A 22,470-nucleotide genomic window follows, 5' to 3' on the forward strand; every position below is an offset into this window, starting at 1 on the left:
AGCAAGATGAGTGACCCAGGTGACGGCCAAGCTGGCAGCACAGAGCCCAAGGAGAAAGCTACCAGAGTCATTCTTAAGTTGAGGAGCATAGGCTGACCTGTGAGGGCGACAGGTCCGGGAAGGGGACAGACGTCCTAGGAAGAGAGGGATGGTAACCTTGGAGTTTGCTTACCATCTCGGTGGCTGGTTCTATCTCTGCAGTGCTCAACGGGGACCTTGGATTACATCTTACAGCGCTGCCAGTTGGCCCTGCAGAATATCCGTGATGAGGCGGACAATGGTGAGGTCTCTTTGAAATCCTTGGAGCCAGTGGTTTTGAAACACGGAGAAGAAATCCACAACGAGGTAAGGACTTTCAGGAACTGTGAAGATTCTCTCCAACTTGCTAGCTAACAAGTTATTTGGCCACAGTTCGCTATGAGTATGAGAGACAAGGGATGGTTCATTACTTACAATAGCAGTAGCCAGGGCATGAGCATTTTGTGCCAGTTCTCCAGGCCTCTGTTTCCACAGGGTAACGCACAGTGGGCTGGATAGCATGTGCACTTGGAGGGGTTGTGTTCTAGAAGAGGAGCCTGACCTGAGGTAACCCGACTCTTCCATGATGGGCAGTAGGCATGTCTGTCGTTTGCTCCAGATCAAGACACATCTTTATCCTCCAAGTCCGTTAGCAATCCTACCCTTTATTCTGGAGGGAGAAACTCTATCTTCCAAGCGTGTTCACTATAAAGACATCCTTGCAATGAGAGCATGAAGCAAAGGGCAAGACATGTAGAAACACAAACAAGAGACCCATGAAGGATAATCTTCCAGCAAGGACTGATGGAAACTGAAGGTGGATCCTTGGAGCAGGTGGACGCTTAGGAGCCTTGCCTTTTGTTCAGGAAATTAGTAGCGATTCTGCAGTCTGTGGGACCAGCATGTCTGGATCCATGAGTCAGTGTTTCAAAAACTTTGTTAGTTTCATTAATACGTTTTCAATTTTTGCTCTGTCTTTGGACTACATATATTGTTATCTCTTCAATACTTTTAAAAGAATCAACTCATTTTTTATGTAAATTAAAGTTTTTAAAAAGGAAGCTTTATATTACCACTTTTAAGTGGAAAGCTGGTATCACTATCCAAAAGAAAAAGTAACCAGAAAACTCTAGCCTGTGAAAACAGCAGTGTTATACTATTCCAGCAGATGCTTTTGGCCGGAGAAGGTTCAGAGCCTACAGTCTCTATTCTTCACGTTAAGAAGGAAGATTAGTGCGCAACTTCCTGTACATTCTAAAAGTCATTGAATTCTACACTGAAAATGGGCGAATTTTATGGTGGGTAAATAATACTCCCCCCCCCAAAAAAAAACCCATTGAAATGAAAGTCAAAAAGAGATTACCAAGTGGTAGAGAATCTTTGAAGATTATCATCAAAGACTTTTTCTTTGAAATAATTAGAAGGATTGGTGGAGAATTGGAGTACAAAAATGTTCTCAATCGTCTCAATAAATAATTGCTGAGCATGCGCGAGGCACTCTTTCTGGGTGCTTTCGGATATGTTGGTAAATAAAATAGACATTCTAGTGCAGGGAGATGACAATAAATAATAAACACACTACATCAGTTTGTTATACAGTATGTTAGAAGTTGATAAGTGGTACAGGAAAAACCAAACAGGGCAAGGTAATGGAGATTGAGAGAAGCAGAGAACACTCCCGCTGACAAGATGTCCTTTGTCCAAGGTTGAGGAAGAGAGCCATGTGGTTTTCTGGGGAACAGCATTTCAGGCCGAGGGAGACACCACTGCAAGGGCCGTGATGGTGGGAGAATGCCTGGTGTTCGTGGACTAGTTCAGGGACGGTCCGCTGTGAGTGGTGGGAGTGAGGCTGTTAGTTACAGGAGATGAGGTCACGGAGGTGGTGTGAGGGGATGGGGAACCGCAGATTGTATCAGTCGTTGGAGGTGCCTCTAAGGACAAGGGCTTTCCTTTTTACTCTGAGGGTTATAGCGAGCCACTGAGGGGGTTTGAGCAGAGGAGAACAGTGTTCCCACTGTGCCATGTAATACCTTTAAAAAGATATTTGCTTATCTTACGAGCTGCTCCTCGGCTTGAATAGAGAGGTCTTGAATCTGAGTAACGTGTGCCAGTCTTCTCTAATCCCCCAGTCTTTGATTCTTCAAGGTCATCTTCTTACTTTCAGAATGAGTTCCATATGTCAGGACACATCATCAGATACTCTCCTTTGGCCACGCAAGTTGGCGTGCTCACGCTCTTCTGGGTTCTGTTGTTGAATGAGAGCACAAATGTCTATAATCCTTTCCACGGTTCTTACTGTTTGCTTTCCTCTTTCTTAAAGGCCATGTGCCTTTGCTGGACTAATTATAGGATGAAGCCCTTGGTTTCATGTCTGCAGTCTTTTGGGCTGTGTCAGTTTAGAAGTGGTTGGTTTTCCTTGTCTTAGATAGTTTCTAGCTAAACAATTTGGGGACTTTGGAGATTGGAACTGAGTACCTTAAGAAGATTTTTTTTTTCCAATTTAAGACGCTTAAAAAGATTTTTGGTGAGGTATAAGCAGAACCTTCCTCTGTGTTTATAAAATAGTCTGTTTTCCTTCTTAAAGATCATAAAATATGGAATTCAGTCTTGTCACCTGGTAAATTTCCCCTAGGAAAATTTACTATTTGATGTCATCATTTGGTTCTCATTTTGTTCTGATCAGACCTGCGTCTTCCTTACAGCTACTGGGAAAGGGCTTTCATTGGGTAGCTCTTTGTAGATTGGACCTTAGCATCTCTTCCTGGTCTCATGTCTTTCTCCATGAAAAAACCTATTTCATTGATTACAGTGAGCACTGACCCCAATGGGCATGTTCCCACATGGGCATGATGGGCATGATGCCCAATGGGCATCTTGAGGGAAATGCATAAGCTGACCTGGGACCAAATCAAGAACCCACACTAACTTGGCAGAAGTAGGTGTCATCTGCTTACCTGTAAGAGTGTTGGGAATGATTTCCAACTATACAGTGCTGTGGTGACTCAGAAGTACGGTTTTGGAATCTTACAGACTTTGCTCCCCAATGCCTAAGTGTCCAGTGACTAAGGTTCAGGTAGGTGGGTGGATTCTGTTTGTGCTTCCCCTTCAGACTTTTTCTAGACATTTCTAGGAGAAAAGCTTTTCTTGATTGACCTTTTTCTTTTCTTTTTTTAATTAATTAATTTATTTATTTATGGCTGTGTTGGGTCTTTGTTTCTGTGCGAGGGCTTTCTCTAGTTGTGGCAAGCGGGGGCCACTCTTCATCGCGGTGTGCGGGCCTCTCCTGTTGAGGAGCACAGGCTCCAGACGCGCAGGCTCAGCAATTGTGGCTCACGGGCCCAGTTGCTCCGCGGCATGTGGCATCCCCCCAGACCAGGGCTCGAACCCGTGTCCCCTGCATTGGCAGGCAGACTCTCAACCACTGCGCCACCAGGGAAGCCCTGACCTTTTTCTTTTTGACTATTCCATGGAGAAGGCAGGTGCAGGTGAAATAGGAAGGTTCTAGAGATGTTTCTCTGGGTCACAGCTACGTAACTAACACTATTGTGAACGTGTGTTCATTTTTCTTTGATGATTCAGAAGGCCCTTCAAGATCCTGCAAGTTCCCTAGGCTGTCACTGTGCCTTCTGATACCTGTGGGCATTAGGTATCTTTGTATTGTCACTGCACCAAAGATTGAATAATAGGGAATTTCCATTAAGTGCATGTCTGAAACCTGGGAGTTTGTTTTAAAAGCATCATGAACCTCGAGAGCACCTCAAGAGAGTTCCGGAAGCTGTGAGCCTCCCGGGAGGGACTGCACTCTGGAGAAGGGAAGAAGACCCTCCTCCTGTCATGGCTAGCACGTTATCAGTCAGTCAATATGGTGAGACTGTGATTCTTTTTAGCCTTGAAGTAATAAAGCTTCTGTTCTGTTCTGAATCCTGACCCCTTGGTTTTCATGCAGCGTCCACCCTGTGGCTGCAACTTTCCGTCCTCATCCCCAGAGCTTGGGGTGGAGGGGTGCACACCTTTTTTTTTTGGTAACCCAAACTGAATCAAGCAGCTGGAAATATTTTTTGCTTCCTTAATTAATTTTAAGGAGGGAGGCAACTGCTTCTCTTGGCAGTGTTAGCACTGGTGAGGGTGGCATTGGATGAATATCCTGTAATATTTCTTGCCCACAACATCGAAGTGAAAAAGTCAGGTTATGGAGTTGATTAAAATACATGCCAGTGGGTTTGATGCCCACAAAGATTGTATCTCATGGGCAGTACTTCCACCCCTGAAAAAAAAACTCTGTTGGGAATAAGTTTCAGGGTTGAACTTTTCTGACTGGCCTCCGTGGAACGGGGGTGAGCATGAATTGACATGATTGTTAAAACTTCTCTTGCTCAGAAGATTTCATAAGATTGTGAGATTCTTGAGGACAGTAAGTGGTGGGCCTTGTGGCCTCATTTGGTCTGTTTTCTTAGTATCTACCAAGTGCCTGGCATATGGTCGGCTGTTCATTATTAACCCACTTAATCCTCACCACAAACCTATGTGGTGATTATGTAATTATCCTTATTTTACAGATGACAGAACTATTCAGTAGTGGAGCCCAGATCTGAACTGACTCCAGAACCTTATTCTTAACCATGACACTGTCTGCTTCAAAAGATAGTTGGGCATCTAAGGAGGAAGATAAAGTCATTATTTGCTAAAATGGACAGGGTCTTTCTTTGCTCTCTTGTCCAACAGCAATGTTTCCAGGTATGCCCCTCTCCTTGCTTCTGAGTTTTCATTTACTGAAATCCAGACTCCATTGTACCTTTAAAGGCAGAATGAACTAATTACATATGATAATTATTTTGTTTCCTGGGATATCATGGTTGCCAAGGTTTATATGTTTTGTTGTTATAATGGAAAAAACCAACCCAAAGATAGAAAAACCCTTTCAGCTCTCCCAAACATAGGGCTTGATGCTTTGCTGACAGGTTGTTCCTATAGTGTGAATAAATTTTATGTGAAATCTATTAAAAAGAACTCTTTTTTTCTTGTAACAAATTATGTTGTTAAACCTGCATCTAAAGAGAAGTTGAACTACATTTGTATTCATTTTCCTTTCAAAGCAGTTAAGTTTACCTCTGTTAACCACTGTCTTTTAATACTGCAGATAAGGTTTAACAACTATTGTCTGAATATTGTCTACATTCCTCTTTTTTTTTTCTGTTTAAACAGCTTTAACTGAAATCAGTTCTACGTATCAAACAAACATTTAGTTAATGTAAACTAAAACCCTTTCATATGACTTGGTGTTCTCAGATTAGTTATTTGAGCCATTTTCACCAATGTTAAATCTTCACAAGTTGCTTTTGTTTGCCTCATGAAAGTTCAATATGGATAAACAAAACAAAAAAAATTCTTTGTGGTAACAGGTGAAGCTTATAATAGCTCTGTGCCTGTATATGGAACATGATTACCTTAGCAAAGCCAACCTTACTCAACATTAAGCTGTGAAAGCTCTACATTTCTTGAGACAACAGAGGTAGAAAGAGCTTTGGGATGAATGAAGTTGTACTTTGATTGTAAAATTTGATTTTCAAGTTGGAGATGAGTGAAAGAAAATAGGAAACAATTTCTTATTCTTTCAAAGCTTTACTCAGCCTCTCACCTACACATATTGGGATTATTTCAATTGCAGGAAGCAGAAAACTCAACCTGAATTAGTTAAGCAAAAAGGGCTTCAGGAATAGCTTGATCAAGGGTCAGTTGATGCCACCAGGACCCGGTTTTTAACTGTTCATCTTGCAGCTGCTTCCTACTGTGTTGCCCCCATTCTTCCCATTCTGCAAAATGTTTGAAGAATCCTCTTCCTGTATCTTCTGACAGTCTCAAGACTTACTCTGATTGAACATATGCCTGTTTCCCCCAAACCCAGTTATGTGACTAGGAGAAGTATGGTGGGCTGATTGGCTCAGATTGGGTTGCACATTCCACTCCTGGTATAAGAGCTGGAGCTTTACCCAGACCACATGGACTGAGACTGGGGAAGGGAATGGATTATCAAATGAATAATGGGGTTTGGCTAGAGTAGAATGATGCTAAGGAGGCAAATATTTGAAGTTTACCGTACTAGGTTCATAGGAAGGAAAATAAATTAGTAGTGTCTTTCCTGTTCTTTTTACCTATTGTCATTTGCCCTGACTGAACTGAAAGTGACAATTTAAATGGCTCCGTAGGTTTTATGCCGCCGTAATTAGCTTTATATTGTTCAAGTTATCTGAGTTGATGTTACCACCAGCCCCTCCTGGCCCATGGGTAAATTCTTTGTTTATTTTAGATCTAAGAAACTTAAAATTGATATCTTCTAATATGTGGCTGTGTTTTGCTCTTAATACTAGGTCTTTAAGAAAGATATTTAATGAAAACATACTTTGTTTGATTATATCTTTCCCATCCTACACAGTGCAGGCTGCTGTAAACTTTAGGATCTCAGGATTTGTTGTTGATTGACTTATAGTTTCCTCATGTCCGAGTGATGAACCAACCAACAACCTGGGTTGTCTCAGTAAGCTTTTTTTTTTTTTTTTTTTTTTGCGGTACGCGGGCCTCTCACTGTTGTGGCCTCTCCCGTTGCGGAGCACAGGCTCCGGATGTGCAGCCTCAGCGGCCATGGCTCACGGGCCCAGCCGCTCTGGGGCATGTGGGATCTTCCCAGATGGGGGCACGAACCTGTGTACCCTGCACAGGCAGGCGGACTCGCAACCACTGAGCCACCAGGGAAGCCTTCAGTAAGCTTTAAGACTACTCTCTTCCTGACTTGCAAAAAGGCTCAGGAGACTCCAAGTTATATTGGGAACTGGTTAGGCTGAGCTTTTCTCACCTTTTCTCACCCTATGACTGTGAAGTTACTGGAGGAGAACTGAGTGACGAAGTTTACTGTCCTTGATTGTCCATCATGGTGGCATTATAACCACAGTCTTGTCTTTATGATCCCCAGGTCGAGTTTGAGTGGCTGAGACAGTTTTGGTTTCAAGGCAATCGATACAAAAGGTGCACCGATTGGTGGTGTCAACCTATGACTCAGCTGGAAGAGCTGTGGAAGAAGATGGAAGGCCTGGTAAGTATCTGGGACCGGGTTTCCTGGGATGTTGTGCTCCGGCAATCCTCGGCTGCCTAATTTGCATGGGTAAAGGCAAGAGAAAGACAAGTATCATATGATATCGCTTATATGTGGAATCTAAAAAGAAAATGATACAAATGAACTTATTTACAAAACAGAAATAGACTTACAGACATAGAAAACAAACTTCAGGTTCCCAAAGGGGAAGGGGAGGCGGGGCTGGATAAATGAGGAGTTGGGGATTAACAGATACATGCTACTATAAATAAAATAAACAACAAAGACCTGTGTAGCACAGGGAACTATATTCAATATCTTATAATAATCTATAATGGAAAAGAATCTGAAAAAGAATAGATTTATTTTTTATTTTATTTTATTTATTTCTGGCTGCGTTGGGTCTTTGTTGCTGCACGCGGGCTCTCGTTGTGGTGAGCAGTGGCTACTCTTCGTTGCAGTGCGCGGGCGTCTCATTGCGGTGACTTCTCTTGTTGCAGAGCACGGGCTCTGGGCACATGGGCTTCAGTAGTTGTGGCTCACGGGCTCTAGAGCGCAGGCTCAGTAGTTGTGGCGCACGGGCTTAGTTGCTCCGCTGCATGTGGGATCGAACCCGTGTCCCCTGCATTGGCAGGTGGATTCTTAACCACTGCACCACCAGGGGGGCCCTAGATTTATATATATATGTATAACTGAATCACTTCGCTGTGCACCTGAAACTAACACAACATTGTAAATCAACTATACGTTAATTAAAAAATAAATAAAGACAGAAATCTCTAAATTAGTGAGTTAGGTTACTCTTGGGAAGGTAGCGGGAACAGCCAAGGATTTTGTCAGTACAAGCTTAGTTCCGTGCAGTGAACCTTTATTGAGCGTTTCCGACATGTAAGGCACCGTGTTAGACATACACTGGGAAGCGACGATGAGAACAGTACAACTCCTAAACTTCATTTGCATTTTTATATGCACCAGGCACTATTCTAAGAGTTTTCCCTATATTAACTTTTTTTTTCTTTTTTTTTTTTTTTGCGGTACGGGGGCCTCTCACTGTTGTGGCCTCTCCCGTTGCGGAGCACAGGCTCTGGACGCACAGGCTCAGCGGCCATGGCTCACGGGCCCAGCCGCTCCGCAGCATGTGGGATCCTCCCGGACCGGGGCATGAACCCGCATCCCCTGCATCGGCAGGCGGACTCTCAACCACTGCGCCACCAGGGAAGCCCCCTATATTAACTTTTAAAGTTCTTACAACAGTCCTGTGAGTTGCAGAAACTGTTATGAACCTTAATTTATAGACATGAAAACCAAGCCCTAGAGAAATTAAGTGCCTCGCCCAAGGTCATGGAGTAAGTGGCAGAGCGAGATTGAAACCCAGGCAGCCTGGCTTTGTAGCTTGTGCTCTTAACCACTACATTCCGTTTAACAAGGAGAGAAGCATGAATATAGCCAGGTGTTGCATTAGCTAAAATGAAATCCTGTAATAGAGATTAAAAAAAAAAATCACCATCCAGAGGCCGGAGTATTAAATTCAGAGCACTGGAGCTGGGACAGTTGTGAAACAGCAGATGTGGCTTTTGGGGACCTTGGGTGAGGAGAAGTAGGGTCGGATAAGGCATTCAGAGAGAAGCATTAGGCCCCAGGAACTGTAAAAACAAGATCAGGAGTGGGGAAGTACAGTGTGATCAGAGCACGGGATTCAGGGGATGTGTCGTAGGAAATGTAGCTAGAAGGCAAGTTGAGGCCACTTGGAGTAAGTCTAAATTAAAATAATAGTCATAATAGCAAATACTTATGTGATACTTATTAAGTACCAGACACTATTTTATTTAACTTTTATGACAACCCCATAAAGTAGGTATTTTTTCCCCCATTTTACACATGAGGAGACGGAAGCACAAAAGGTTTTCCTGACTTCCTCAAGGTCATACAACTAAGCTGGGGAGCTGGGATGAGAACTCAGGAAGACCGGCTCTGGGGTCATGCCATGTGTCACCTCACTGTTCTACCTCCAAATCATCAGGTTCGGAATGTAGTGGAAAAGTGATAAAAGCCTGCTGAACTCTTGAGAGAGTACCACTGCACAGACTTTGAGATGTGCTAGAAACAGTGAACTGATTTGCAAGAATGGGTAGTTATTGCTAATCCCTATTTTATAATAATGAAAATATCAAGTCACAACCCTGAAGGGGCCCCAGTTTGAAAGTCTGGGTCAGAGTCCAGAAGTCTCTGCTTTTCAGACATTTCCTTAAATCTTTAAACCATGCCTTTTCATGAATATATGTCGGGGGGAGGAAAGTTGTCATCCTTTTAGTGTACTAATAGTATCACAAAAATGGATTTCTCCAAAGACTTGAATCAGTGCAAAATGGAGCATTGTAAAACTGGGTTTGGAGGTAATGAAAAGTTCATGCTGAAATTTCCTCAGTTAGTTCTGTTCCTAAAATTAGCCTGTGTGGAGTATGCTCCATTTTTATGGGATGTATACATAAGGCAGCTTCACTTTTAGGGAATTTCTTTTTCACTGTGTAATTCTGGTTTTGTTTGCATCTGAGTTAGAACTTCTTTACTTGCTGAACCTTGACACTAAGGCATCAGTTTGACTTTGGGATTGTAATTTGACAGTTCTTTGAATTAGAGCTGGCAAACTCTAACAACTAAACAATTAGAGTTGGCAAAATAAGAAAGAAACTCACTGAGTTTTTTTTTAATGTTTTTGTATTGCTTTTGTTCAAGGGCTTTTTTTTTTTAAGTGAAATCTTTGGTTTTGTGAGCTTACCAGCGATGTTCATCATGAATTCACTTAAACTGTTTAGTTATTTATATATTTTCAAATTTGGCAGTGATGGCACATTAGATCGACTGTCTCCCTTTATAACTCTCGTGTAAAAATACTAAAAAGAAGAACAGTCTTGGGAATTCTCCAGAGCGAGTTTCCTTGCAGTTGGTGTGGCATTACTAAGTGTTCTGAGTGAAATCAATGGCCTCTGTGTCTCAGCAAGTCTCGGGATGATCGTTATCAGCAGAGTGAAGGTTTGGGCCAAGATAAAAGGAATGGCATTCTAAATTAAATTTCAGCTTCAAGCCTTTTTTTAAACGACTTCTAGCAAATTCATAAGAATTTACTTTTGCTATTGGAAGAGACAGAAGAGAATAATCATTGGGCAGGTCTACGCTTCTGTGGCTGTTAGTGCAGTGCCATCTGGTATTTGTGTGTTCTGGGTGGAATTGGCACTGGCTGGTTAAATTCCTACTTTGTACCAGCCCACCTCATATTTTTTCAGTTGTGAGCAGTAGGGGGCAATGTTGAGCTACCAGTTTGACGCCCCCAGATGCTAAGCCTTTCAGGAAAATGCAGACAAATGCACCATTAACTGTCCAGAATTATCCCTGTTGCTTCAAGTTAGCTGTAATCTCCAAGATTCCATAACACAGGAAATCAGTTGTGGGTTAACAAATTCAACAGCAATTTAACGTAAAAAGTGCAGTGTTTGGTGCACATTTGGATTCTATAGAAGTAGACTAAGCCAAACGGCCTTTCTGAATGTACTCACTTTGCTTCCAGGGAATATACGACTCAAAATGATGATCCTTTTAGACAAATGATTCTTCTTTATCGTTATGCTGTTTTGAATTGTAAAAATCACATGTGTGTTGTGGAAAGATTTCTCTAATTAATGTATTTTGTCTGTTCTGCAACATAGCATTGATCTCCTTTGGCGAGAAAATACAACAAAAAACCTCGGGCAATATGTACATTACTTTTCACCTTTTGCTTGTGATTAAAGCAACCTTTGACAGCCCTCATACCAGGGAAGAGCCTTGTGTTGTAATTCCTCTCTGTCTTTGTGTTCATTTTTTTCCTTTGTGGTTGGAAAGGGGTAGTCTCAGGTAGGATATAAAAGAAGAACGGAAAATGAGCTTTGAAATCACATTTCTTCCATTAATGGTAATTGCTTCACATGTCATAACCAGTCACATATTTTAAAAAGTTTAATCAGCTGTCTCTAAAACTCCCCTAGCCTCCACTGCCAATCCCCTGTTCCAGAAAGCAACGTTTTTTTATCACACTGTTTATTCTTGCCGTTTCCCTCCCCGAGGATAGTTTTACTCTGGGCATGCTCTTGTGATGTAAATGTTAAACCTTATATTTGAATGACATTCTGATAAAATATCACATTTTCCCTGAATATTACCTCATGAAGTTTTGAGTCATTAAGCCCAGAGCACCAGAACCTTTCTTTTTTCTTTCTCTTTTTTTTAAAAAATTTATTTATTTATTTATCCATTTTTGGCTGCGTTGGGTCTTCGTTGCTGCACACAGGCTTTCTCTGGTTGCGGTGAGCTGGGGCCACTCTTCATTGTGGTGCGCGGGCTTCTCATTGCGGTGGCTTCTCTTGTTGCGGAGCACGGGCTCTAGGTGCGCAGGCTTCAGTAGTTGTGGCACACGGGCTTCAGTAGTTGTGGCTTGCGGACTCTAGAGCACAGGCTCAGTAGTTGTGGCGAACAGGCTTAGCTGCTCCGTGGCATGTGGGATCTTCCCGGACCAGGGCTCGAACCCGTGTCCCCTGCACTGGCAGGCGGAGTCTTAACCACTGCGCCACCAGGGAAGCCCCCCAGAACCCTTTCTTACAACCTAGGAAGTTAGCCTAGTCTTTCCTCTCATTTTGCTCTTCAGGAAGGTGTTATGACACTAACACTATTCAAATATTTGTATTTGTGTTTTATTCTTTTTTAAAACCAGCCCACCACCCCACATCCAAGATCAGCGTATTATGGGGAGACTGTTCAGGATAAGAGAGAGTTACCATTTGAAAGGAAACTGTACAGGCTTTGCTTTCTGGGTAAAAAAATATGAAAAGCCGAACTCTCCTGTGAGGTGAGGAAGCCTTGCTGTGGCCAGAGATTCAACGGATAGGCCATTTGTCTCTTAGGGTCTGGTATCGCACTTTGCAAAACTGACATTTATTTTACCTATAAAAATGTTTTAACACTATTGAATTCACAGTGATACAGAAAAGAATGCTAGGTGTGATGTCCTCTAAATTGATGACATTTATTCATTTCCTTTTGACCTTAAAATAAAGGTCAATTTGGTATAATTCTATAGAATATTCTAGAATACTTTCCAGAGTAAACATTTTCAAAAGTACGGATGATTTTTGTACTGGAGAGAAATTTCCTCCTTCTTTTCTCATTGCTTTTTTTTTTCTAGAAGACAAGGGTAGATCCTGATCGTTTTGAATGTTTTGAATTGCATTTCCTGCCTTGACAGGTCCTCGTGCTGGGATAGCAGTGCATTTACATGGCAGTTGGCCTTAATAACCTTTATTGACTTTAGTGGGTCAGAGCCAAGACTGGATTATTTTAATGTATCCGTTTTGAAACAGTGTAAAACACAACATATAATTATGTTAGGTAAGCTATCGGCTACATTTAATTCTACCCATTTATGTTAAAATTTGGCACGGGAGAGCAGAGAGATGTGGAAAATGAGTAGGTGTTTTATTTAATACTGTTCAGTTTCTTGTTGTTAAAGTTTTAAGAGAGAAAGATACTTAAGAATGTGAAAGTTGTCCTTTAGGAGTTAGTTGTAATCGTTTAATTTCAAGATGAGTCATGCCTTTCAGCTTGTCATTCTGGCCTGTGTAAATCATCTGGGAAAGCTCAGGCCGTGGAGCCTGTCCGTTGCTGTCTGGCTGAGCCCTTCTTAGTATAGGTTACACTAAGGTGGGGAATGATTGAGCCAAAGAGCAGTTTGTTTGTTTTTGGAGAGATTAATGAAGCTATCATCACAGTGCTTTAGATTAAATTCTTTGTAACTGAATAAAGGAACAAGGCTGCTTTTTCACATACTGAAATATACGCGAGGTATACTGTTTTTTGCCATCTTATTATAGTTCAGTTAGCTAAGTTCATTTTAAACTTTCTTCCAAGATTAAAGATTTTTGGGGGTGTGAGGAAGAAAGTGATGTAAATAGAAATGTTAATTTTTTGTCCATATTAATGGTGGAGTCATCAACTTATATATATGTGTGTGTGTGTGTGTGTGTGTGTGTGTGTATATATATTATATTTATATATCTCTCCCCTTTAACGTTAATGTATATACTAAATTATATTTGCTAATATTAATCCTGTCTTCCATTTTTCAGAGTTAGCATTTCTGATATAGGAGCAAAGTATATTATAGTAATTTAGGATCTGGTGTGAAATGGCAAGTGGTTTTAAATGAAAATTTAAACTCCCTTTTCCCTTTTTTGACTGGTCCAGTGCTGAGTGGCTCAGGAGAAGCACGGATTGGAGGCAGGTAAACAGTCACAAGCACCCAACAATTCAAATTATGTATGCAGACTCTGAGCTCTGGGACCTTCTATGTTTGTTTAGCTTTGGAAATTTGGAGAAAAGAAAAAAGTCACTTTTCGGCTATAGTGGCTTAAAACCCTTGGCTCACATTTTTTCTTACCTTAAACGTGTTCACTGAAGGTTGGTTCTTTCCATATGCCTCCCTCTCCACCCCTACTCCAATTCCACACCTCTGCATTATTCTATTAAGAGTAAAATATCTGGGGGGAAATTGTACATATAACTTAGCAATGCATTTTGAACAGGTTTTGATGCCTTTGATTGCCCGTCCGGATTTCTCTCAGATTTTTCCAGTTTTTTCCTTTGTTGCTGCAGACTTAATAATGAATTAAGAAAAAAAAAAGTGTTGTGAATCCTGTCTTTTTGGGAAGAAATTTACAATTCCAAGAGAATTCAGGCTTAAGCCTCAGAAACAGAATGTGCATGGAAAGCACAAAGGACTGTGTTTATGATTCCCTTTGAAGTGTTTTTGCAACTGGATAAGGAAAATTTCAGAAACCGTCTGATAGTGTTCAGGGTAAATACTTAAACCCCTTTAGAGAATTTCACACACAGATACTGTGCAGCAGAAAAAAGGGATACTTATGTTTCTTAAAGCTACTACAGCCTACAGCTTTGTACTTAAAGACAGAGGTGTTGAATAGAATTCTACTGAGGATACATCCAGTGACAATATCTCCAGGAACATCAGAGCACACCAGTGGGTAGGACTTTCTGTTTTTAACCCTTCCATGAGCTGTGTGAGAGCTGAGCTTTATTGGTACCAAGTACTAGGATGTGCCTGTTACATTCCAGGAATGTTAAGAGGATTGTTCCAGTGCCTCTGCTCTGCTCACAATGAGAACAAGGCTAAAAATGCTGAAGATGGTGAGACAAAGCAACAGGAGCCGGGAGATTCCAAGTGAAAGCCTTGCCATCTCTCTTAACTCTTATTAGTTTGTGGAGAGAAGAATGGAATAAACGGCTAAGGTTTCTATTTGAGCCTGGTTTCATAGGCTTTAGCTGAATTTTGTTAGCATTTGTTAATAAACACACAGACACACACACACACACACCCATTTCACGTATGTTCGATATATGTTTTAAGTAGACAAATTCTCTTGTTATATATCATTTTAACCACACTGGAATTCAGGTTGATGTGAAGGTGTGAAGAGCCCACTCGTTTTCCCTGGGGAGCTATTGGAGCCTTGGCTGCTGGAATTTGTCTTGCATTGCTTTGACTAGCAGACCATCGTGGCATTTCAGATGTGAATTCAGAAACCTTCAGACCAGATTGGGGTGGTAGGAATTTCCATTTTTCCTAGAAAAGATAGAGCATGAAACAAATGTATACTGTATTTCCTCTGGTTTTTTGGGGGGCAGGGAGTGGGACAGTAAATTCAGCTCTAGTCTGTCATTTATCTTTTTATAAATATCTTTGACATATTCTAGAAGAAGGTCAGTCTAAAGGAATGAAATGATTTAAAAAAACAAACAAACAAACAAACAAAAAACCCGACAGGCCTACGGTTTTGCAAGGGAAGCAGGATTTCCAAAGGCTATGTACCAACTGTTGGGAATATTAATCAAGGTCTTAGGATCTTATTTCCCAAGATGGTTATTGAATGGTCCCTAAAACTATTCCCTTCTGAAGAAAAGTGTTTTGATGATCAAATGAGAGAGTTCGTAAAATATAAAAATACTATACACGTGCAAGTCATCACCAGGAGTGATTTTAGAAGGAAGTGTAAACAGGTGTCAATTTTGGACCCCTTACTTAGAGGCTATTTGACTGAGTCTCCTTAGTGCCAGCATCCCTCCCTGTTTCCCGTTTCCCTTCCTCTAGAACTAGGGTCAGTCTTGGAGCTAAAGGGACTCACAGTGTCTGGAGCTCAGGGCTACTCTGGTAATGTTTCTCCTTTACGGGGGGCTAAATACTTTGGGAGGCAGGGCTGGGAATCTTTCCATATTTTGCAAAAATGTCTCTATGGACAAATGTGCTCCAAGTGCCGAAATCCCAGGGAGCTCTGGGAACACAGTAAGTCGACACTTTTGTGCATTAAGGGTAACATAACCATCGTCCTGCTCTCTTCTTGTTGACATCTGCAAAAAATGACCTTTTTTTAAAACCAAAGGAAACTGATATGTTGCCTTTTCGGTCCTCCTAAAAGAATCTCTGTGATCATTTGTAGATGATATTCTTAACACCGTCTTTTCCCTAACATGTAAATTATGATCAACTTTTTGGTATTTCCTTACACAGTCTCAGCCCATCTGGAACCATCTGTGACAATCTCATTTGTAAATTTTTCCTTGATGTGTATAAAAATCTCAGATAATCTCCAACTTGGTTTTGATTGATTGACAAAATTAGCCTTCACATAAAAATCTGGAGTCTTATGGCCATATTCAAAATTAATTTTCAGTGTTTAAGACAAATCTGCTCTGGTTATAAAGACCTGGAACAGGTGGTAGCTTGATAATATATGTCCACTAACTTAAATGTTATTAATTTAAATGAGCACTTATGAAATTGCCCGGAATTATGCATCAGATCTTCTTTAACAGATGTTGAGGGATTAAGAAGGCTTGTATTTTATTTAACGTCATAAACTTTTCTTGCAGTTACCAGTGAATTTTTTAACGGACGAAAGTAGTGGGATATGCCAGTCCTTGTAATAAATTAGTATTTTCTTGGTACTGGGGTCTCATATCTTGGACCACCTGAACCGTAGTTGGGAAAGGTGTGCCTTCTTCAGCCATCTAGTAATAAGTATCTCAAACGTAACAAATCCAAAACCAAACTCTTGATTCCCATAACTCCCCCTAGCCTTTCTCCCAGTATTGCACAGTATTGCACAGCCAGAAACCTTGGAGTTGTCTTGATTTATCAGTGAATCCAGTTAGCTCTATTTTCAAAATAGATTCGTGATCTAATTACTCTTTACCACCCTCTCTGCTACTACCTTGGTGTAAATAACCTCCCTATTTCTACCACTTATATGTTCACCCCTGTTAAGAGTGTTCCTTTCAAGTATGTCAGGTTATTTCACTGCCCTGGCCCAAACTCACCATCCCGTTCAGAAATCCAACTTCCTTGTGAGGGGCCTAGTGCCCTCTAGGATCTGTCCACCCACTCCCTCCTCTCCCCACCAAAGTCTTTTCCCCCCTCCCCCTCCTCCTTCTAGCCTTCTTTACTGTCTTTAGAACATGTCCGGTTTCCTCCTGCCTTTGCAGGGCCTTTGCATTTGCTGTTGCCTCGTCTGGCACATTCTTCCCTCTCCTTACTCACTCTGTCACTTCCTTCCCAACTCTCTGCTGCAGTCCCTCCTTGGAGAGGGTTTTCTCTGACCAAGCCCTCTCTGGTTGCAGAGCAAGAGTGTCTCTGTTCTGCTTTCCCTCCTACTGCTCTCCCCTGCCTGCCGTGACACCACGTATGTGTTTACGGTCTGCCTCTACTTATAGAATCCTCACGAGGGCAGGAACTTTGTTTTATTCACTATTGTTTCCCCAGCTCTTAGGACAGTGCCTGATATTTAGTAGGTAATCGACCCCTAACTTGTTAAAGAAAATTAGGAGTTTGGGATTAACAAGTACACACCACTGTATATAAAATAGATAAACAACAAGGATGGACCTGCTGTATAGCACAGGGAACTATATTCAATATCTTATAAATAACCTATAATGGAAAAGACTCTGAATAACAAAATATATATATATATATATGTATAACTGATCACTTTGCTGTATACCAGAAACTGACACAACATTGTAAATTAACTATACTTCAATTAAAAAAAAAAGAAATGGGGAGTTTCCTGGCAGTCCAGTGGTTAGTACTCCATGCTTCCACTGCAGCGGACCTGGGTTCAGCCAAAACAAAACAAAACAAAACAAAAAAATGAATTCATGTTGGGTCAGCATTCCAGCCTTGCCATTTCCTCACTTCCAGGCTCAATAGCATAGCCTTCAATACATTCTTTTTAACTCTGTACATTTTCCTCAAATGTTAGGTCCTGCTTCACAGGAATATTTTGGGGTTAGTTTTATTTTTAAACCAACGTAACCCTCGTAGCAGTACCCCCAAAACATCTTGAACATTAAAAAGTAATAATAATATCAAGAGCACAGAGGATGTACCAGAATGTTCTGTTTTATGCCTTTGGCATTTACACTGTGAAGATGGAGCAATCACTGGCAAACAACTTATGCAAATATGAAAACTCTTTTTTTTAAAAATGAGAGATGTAGGTAGGTTATTAAGTTTCCCCGAGTAATAGTGCTGTGAAAACTTAAGAATCATGGTGTTTTTGCCTCATTTGTTGGCATTCTTCGTATTTTAGATTTCCCTATTCTTGAAAAAATAGAGTACAGTTGTCATAAAATTAAATGAGTTCCCCAACAGAGCTTGGACTTTTCATGACTAATTTCCCAAGTTAGATAGGGAAAGTGGCGTGAACTGGACAGGTGTGGGGTACAGAACTAGGGAAATCTCTGAGGAGCAAACTGACTTCTGCTAGACAAGCTGAAAACTGATTAAAATATTTATCATCCTTTGGGTATGCAATAGCTTTTGATGATGGAAGGCATGTTAATATTCATCTTTGCTGCTTGTCTACACTCCAGACAGATCCCAGGAAAGAATGTTCAGATGACCAGTTTTCTCTCCTCACCAGGAGTCCTTGAGACCCAGTACAGCTTGGAACCAAGAAATGCCTTGTGATGTGATGGAGCTTTTCCTCTGGGGGGTGGGGATGGGAGGAAATCAAACCAGGAGAGACCTTTGGACTGGAAAGCTTTAAAGGATTACTGCTTTCTCACAGGAAGTCTTTTGCCAGAACAAAGGGAGAAGTTTGGTCATTTTATAAGCGGCAGAACTGCCGAGGCCAAGTCCATGAGGGTGACTTGGCTCCTTGGGGGGATCTAAGCCTTACAGAGGATTTTGGGGTAAATGCCAGTGTGGGCTGAAGATTCCCCTCTCCTTCCCCCTTCTCCCCGTCTTTATTGAGGAAGTTGTTTGCTGCTGATGCCCAGGTCTTCTGACTGGTTCCTCTGGAGTGCTCCATCTTGTTCTCATCTTGAGATGGAATAAGTATAGATGGTGTCCAGTTAGGCAGGTATGAACAGCATAAGGTGGCCTGCTGCGGTTCTCAAGACCTGTCTTTTTTTTTTTGCGGTGCGCGGGCCTCTCACTGTTGTGGCCTCTCCGGTTACAAAGCACAGGCTCCAGACGTGCAGGCTCAGCGGCCATGGCTCACGGGCCCAGCCGCTCCGCGGCATGTGGGATCTTCCCGGACCAGGGCACGAACCCGTGTCCCCTGCATTGGCAGGCTGACTCTCAACCACTGAGCCACCAGGGAAGCCCGACCTGTCTTTTTTAAAAAAATTTTTTTAATTGAAGTATAGTTGATTTACAATGTTGTGTTAGTTTCAGGTGATTCACTTTTATATATATATATGTACACACACATATATACACGTGTGTATATATATATATATTTTTTTTTTTCTTTTTTAGATTCTTTTCCCTTATAGGTTATTACAAAATATCGAGTAGAGTTCCCTGTGCTATACAGTAGGTCCTTGTTGGTTACCTGTTTTATATATAGTAGTTTGTATCTGTTACTCCCAAATTCCTAGTTTATCCCTCCCCGCCTTCCCCTTTGGTAACCATGTTTGTTTTCTATGTCTGTGGGTCTATTGTTGTTTTTTTTTTAACCTTTTAATTTTTACTGGAGTATAGTTGATTAGCAATGTTGTGATAGTTTCAGGTGTATGTGAGTCTATTTCTGTTTTGCATGTCAGTTCATTTGTATCTTTTTTTTTTTTTTAGATTCCACATATAAGCAATATATGATATTTGTCTTTCTCTGTCTGACTTACTTCACTTAGTATGATAATCTCTAGGTCAAGACCTGTCTTTTAATTTTTTCTTTTTTTTCTTTAATGGGAGAAAGAATCTGGCTTATTAGTTTAGTTAATGAAGCAGTGTTGTTTTCTGTCTTGATTGGAACAGCCTTGATTATATTTTTGAAGACAAGTAAGAGCCCTGAAAGAAGCTGACCTTTTTATGGAGCTGTCTGAAAAACCTGGCAATTGAATAGAATATTCTCATAAAAGCAGCAATATGTGAAGACACTTAGTTTCTGTCTTTAAAATCTGAAAATTCAGAATCTTCCCCCTTTTGCATTTTAGTTTCTATTATTCCATGCTGAGATATTTTTATGAAAGATACCTTAGAAAATTGGACAATAATGATATATTTGAAAACTCTTAAAAGAGTGAAAAAGAAATGTTTTTCTTCACCCTAGTCATTTAATCATTCCTCTGCTCCACTTTGCATAGACAGTGTGAAGTTATACAAAAAGTGAGGACTTGTGTCTCCCAGGTTGATAAGGCACAAGGCAGTAAGTAATTCAAAGGGAGGAAAAACAAAGGAGAAAAGTGAATTCTGACAGAGGCCTTTGGGAATACAGAGGATTTTGATAACTAGAGCCAGGTGGAGTCTGCAAAGATGGCCGAAGCAGAGACACTGTAGTGGGAAAACACAAGCTCTGCTCACAAATTTGATTAGACCGGATGGAGTGTGCTTTGGGTGAGTCCAGCAGTGAGAGAGATTAGGAAGATGAACAAGGACCTTCTTTTTCTAATGCATTTCTCTGTAAGGTAAGGCACTCTCACCCCTTAATAACTGTCTTCCTATCAAAGTCATGGGAAGCAAAGTGCTAAACATGCACAGCTAAAAATAAAATGAAACTATTTTATTATCTTGCATCTGCAAAGATTTTACTTGGGAAACAAGTCAAGATTGTATTATTTGCACTGACTCCAAGACCTGTTTGCATCCTGAATACAGCGAACAAGCAGCACTACATTTTCAGAAGGAGAATTACAAATGAGTTGAGGCTTTTTCCAACCAAGGTCTTTTTTTTTTTCCCTCAAAAATTGAATACCAGACCTACTGTATAGCACAGGGAACTATACTCAATATCTTGTAATAACCTGTAATGGAAAAGAATCTGAAAAAGAATGTAACTATATACATATATATATATAAATAAGTATGTATATATCTGAACCACTTTGCTATATACTTGAAACTAACACAACATTGTGAATTAACTATACTTCAATTAAAAAAAAATTGAATACCAGCCTAATAATTTTGGACTTTGGTCAGAGGCAGGTCTTCCCTTGTGGGAACCACCTGTGATTCTCTTCCGTGTTTAGGAACCTTAGGTCTATTTCCTTCTTTTTTTTTTTTTTGGATATTGGAATTGTGGTTTGGAGGAAATGACATCTCCACTGCCTTTTCTAGAGGCAGCAGTCTTGAAGGCGTAAGTACTTGCGTAGAAGTATTTTGAAATACAGTCAAAGTGTCATTCATGAGTTACTTGATTTGGACCAGGATAGCAGGTGTGGTCATCTGTCATTTCCACCGCTGAAAAAGAGCGTTTTCTTCCCCACGCATATCTCCCCATTCTTTGTCTAATAGCTCCAAGTTAGTGATTGTGCACTCCACGCTGTCCTACATTTGCCATTGCACTTTGGCATGTCAGTCACACCACTTGAAAGACGGAGTCAGTGTTCGGAATGTAAATAGTGGCTGTTCATTCTGGTCTCTCCCACCTTTATATATAGATCTCTGCTAGACTTTCACTTTTTCCCTCTCTGTGATGTTTTTATTTTCTAGTGACTACTTTGATTACTTCCAAGGCACGAGGTGTTAATTCTTGAGTGATTAATAACTCTCTGTGAGTTTGTTCTTCAGATGCGAGCTTCTGCAAGATTGCCTTTACTTTGATTCTGTTTGGGAATCTAAGATCTTGAGATAATGTAGAGGCCACCTTATTTATCAGCGAGATGGAGAAATGACATTATAGGGCTACTGTTTATGTACCAGAGAACCTTATGAGAGAGTCACACCCAGGAGGCTCTTTCCTAGAGAACACAGTGGACTTTGTACTTTTCAGAATGCCTTCTCCTTTGATATCTCTTTTTTTCCTCACAGTGCCAGAGAAGCTGGTAGCAGAGATGTAGGCAGATTTGTCATTGTCTTTCCGGGCTGGAACATTAATCCTGTGCCCTTTAGTTTTTGACTGTACCGTGGTACCCACACTGCTAGACTCTGACAAGCTGAGGTCAACTGCCGTGGAATCCTGGAGCATCAGAGTTGGAAGGGACCCAAGGGATGGTCACCGCATTCTCTTCTTTTTGGCAAAGGAAGGGCTCAGGAGGTACAGAGGCTTGTCTGGGGGCAACAGAGCCAGGTACTGGTGGACCTAGAACCCAGATTCCCCAATTCCCGGTTCAGCATTTTCCACCATGTGCTAAGTCTACCAGTGTCTATGCCTTCTCTGATGCATTCACCAGCTTTCGGCTGGATGCTAGTAACAAAATATCATAAAAGGAATGTTTCTCTGGAGTCTTTTCTCTGCCTGTGTTTGGGCCTGGCATATCAAAATTAGGCTCTTTCGTGTTGAGGTAAACAATTGTTTCTGTTCATCCAGTGTCCGTTCCTCCTCTAACAGCCTCTGTATGTTCTTTTGGGGACCAGTTTCTTTCAGTGGATGCAGGTGGAGTTGCATTGCCTTCGTCTGGCTACTCCACAAGCATGTGACCTGAGCTAGGTCTTTCAGATCAGCTCTCCCAGGACTATTTGCTGACACATGCACATGGCGCAGAATTCAAAAAGTATCAAAGCATATGCAGTGCAAAGTAAGCCTTTCCTGCCACTCGCTCTCCCAGACACCCATTTCTTTTTCCTCAGAGGCTAGCGCTATTCACAAACATTTTTTTGTACCTTTCCAGAGATATTCTATATACTTACAAATATTTATGTGCTTTTTTTTCAAATGAATAAACACTGTATCTTAGAGACCTTTTCATATTTGTACATTCATTTATAACTGCGTAGCTTTTCATTGTATGGTGTCATAATTTATTATGACTCCTACTGTATTCAGTCTTCTGCTTCTGTAAATAATGTTTTAGTGAATATCCTAATATAGGCATACCTT

At 41.0% G+C, this 22,470-nt stretch overlaps 1 protein-coding gene across 3 annotated transcripts in view; it reads left to right on the plus strand.

Moving 5' to 3' along the window:
* FTO (FTO alpha-ketoglutarate dependent dioxygenase) overlaps positions 1 to 22,470 on the plus strand; it is a 373,271-nt gene that overhangs the window by 160,355 nt on the left and 190,446 nt on the right. For all 3 annotated transcript variants that reach the window (XM_060130666.1, XM_060130667.1, XM_060130665.1), the window contains exons 6-7: positions 202 to 345; positions 6,983 to 7,102. In XM_060130666.1, coding sequence (XP_059986649.1) covers positions 202 to 345; positions 6,983 to 7,102 — 264 coding nt within the window. The remainder of the gene's footprint in view (positions 1 to 201; positions 346 to 6,982; positions 7,103 to 22,470) is intronic.

This window comes from Lagenorhynchus albirostris, chromosome 19 (genome assembly GCF_949774975.1).
Source record: "Lagenorhynchus albirostris chromosome 19, mLagAlb1.1, whole genome shotgun sequence".
NCBI lineage: Eukaryota > Metazoa > Chordata > Mammalia > Artiodactyla > Delphinidae > Lagenorhynchus > Lagenorhynchus albirostris.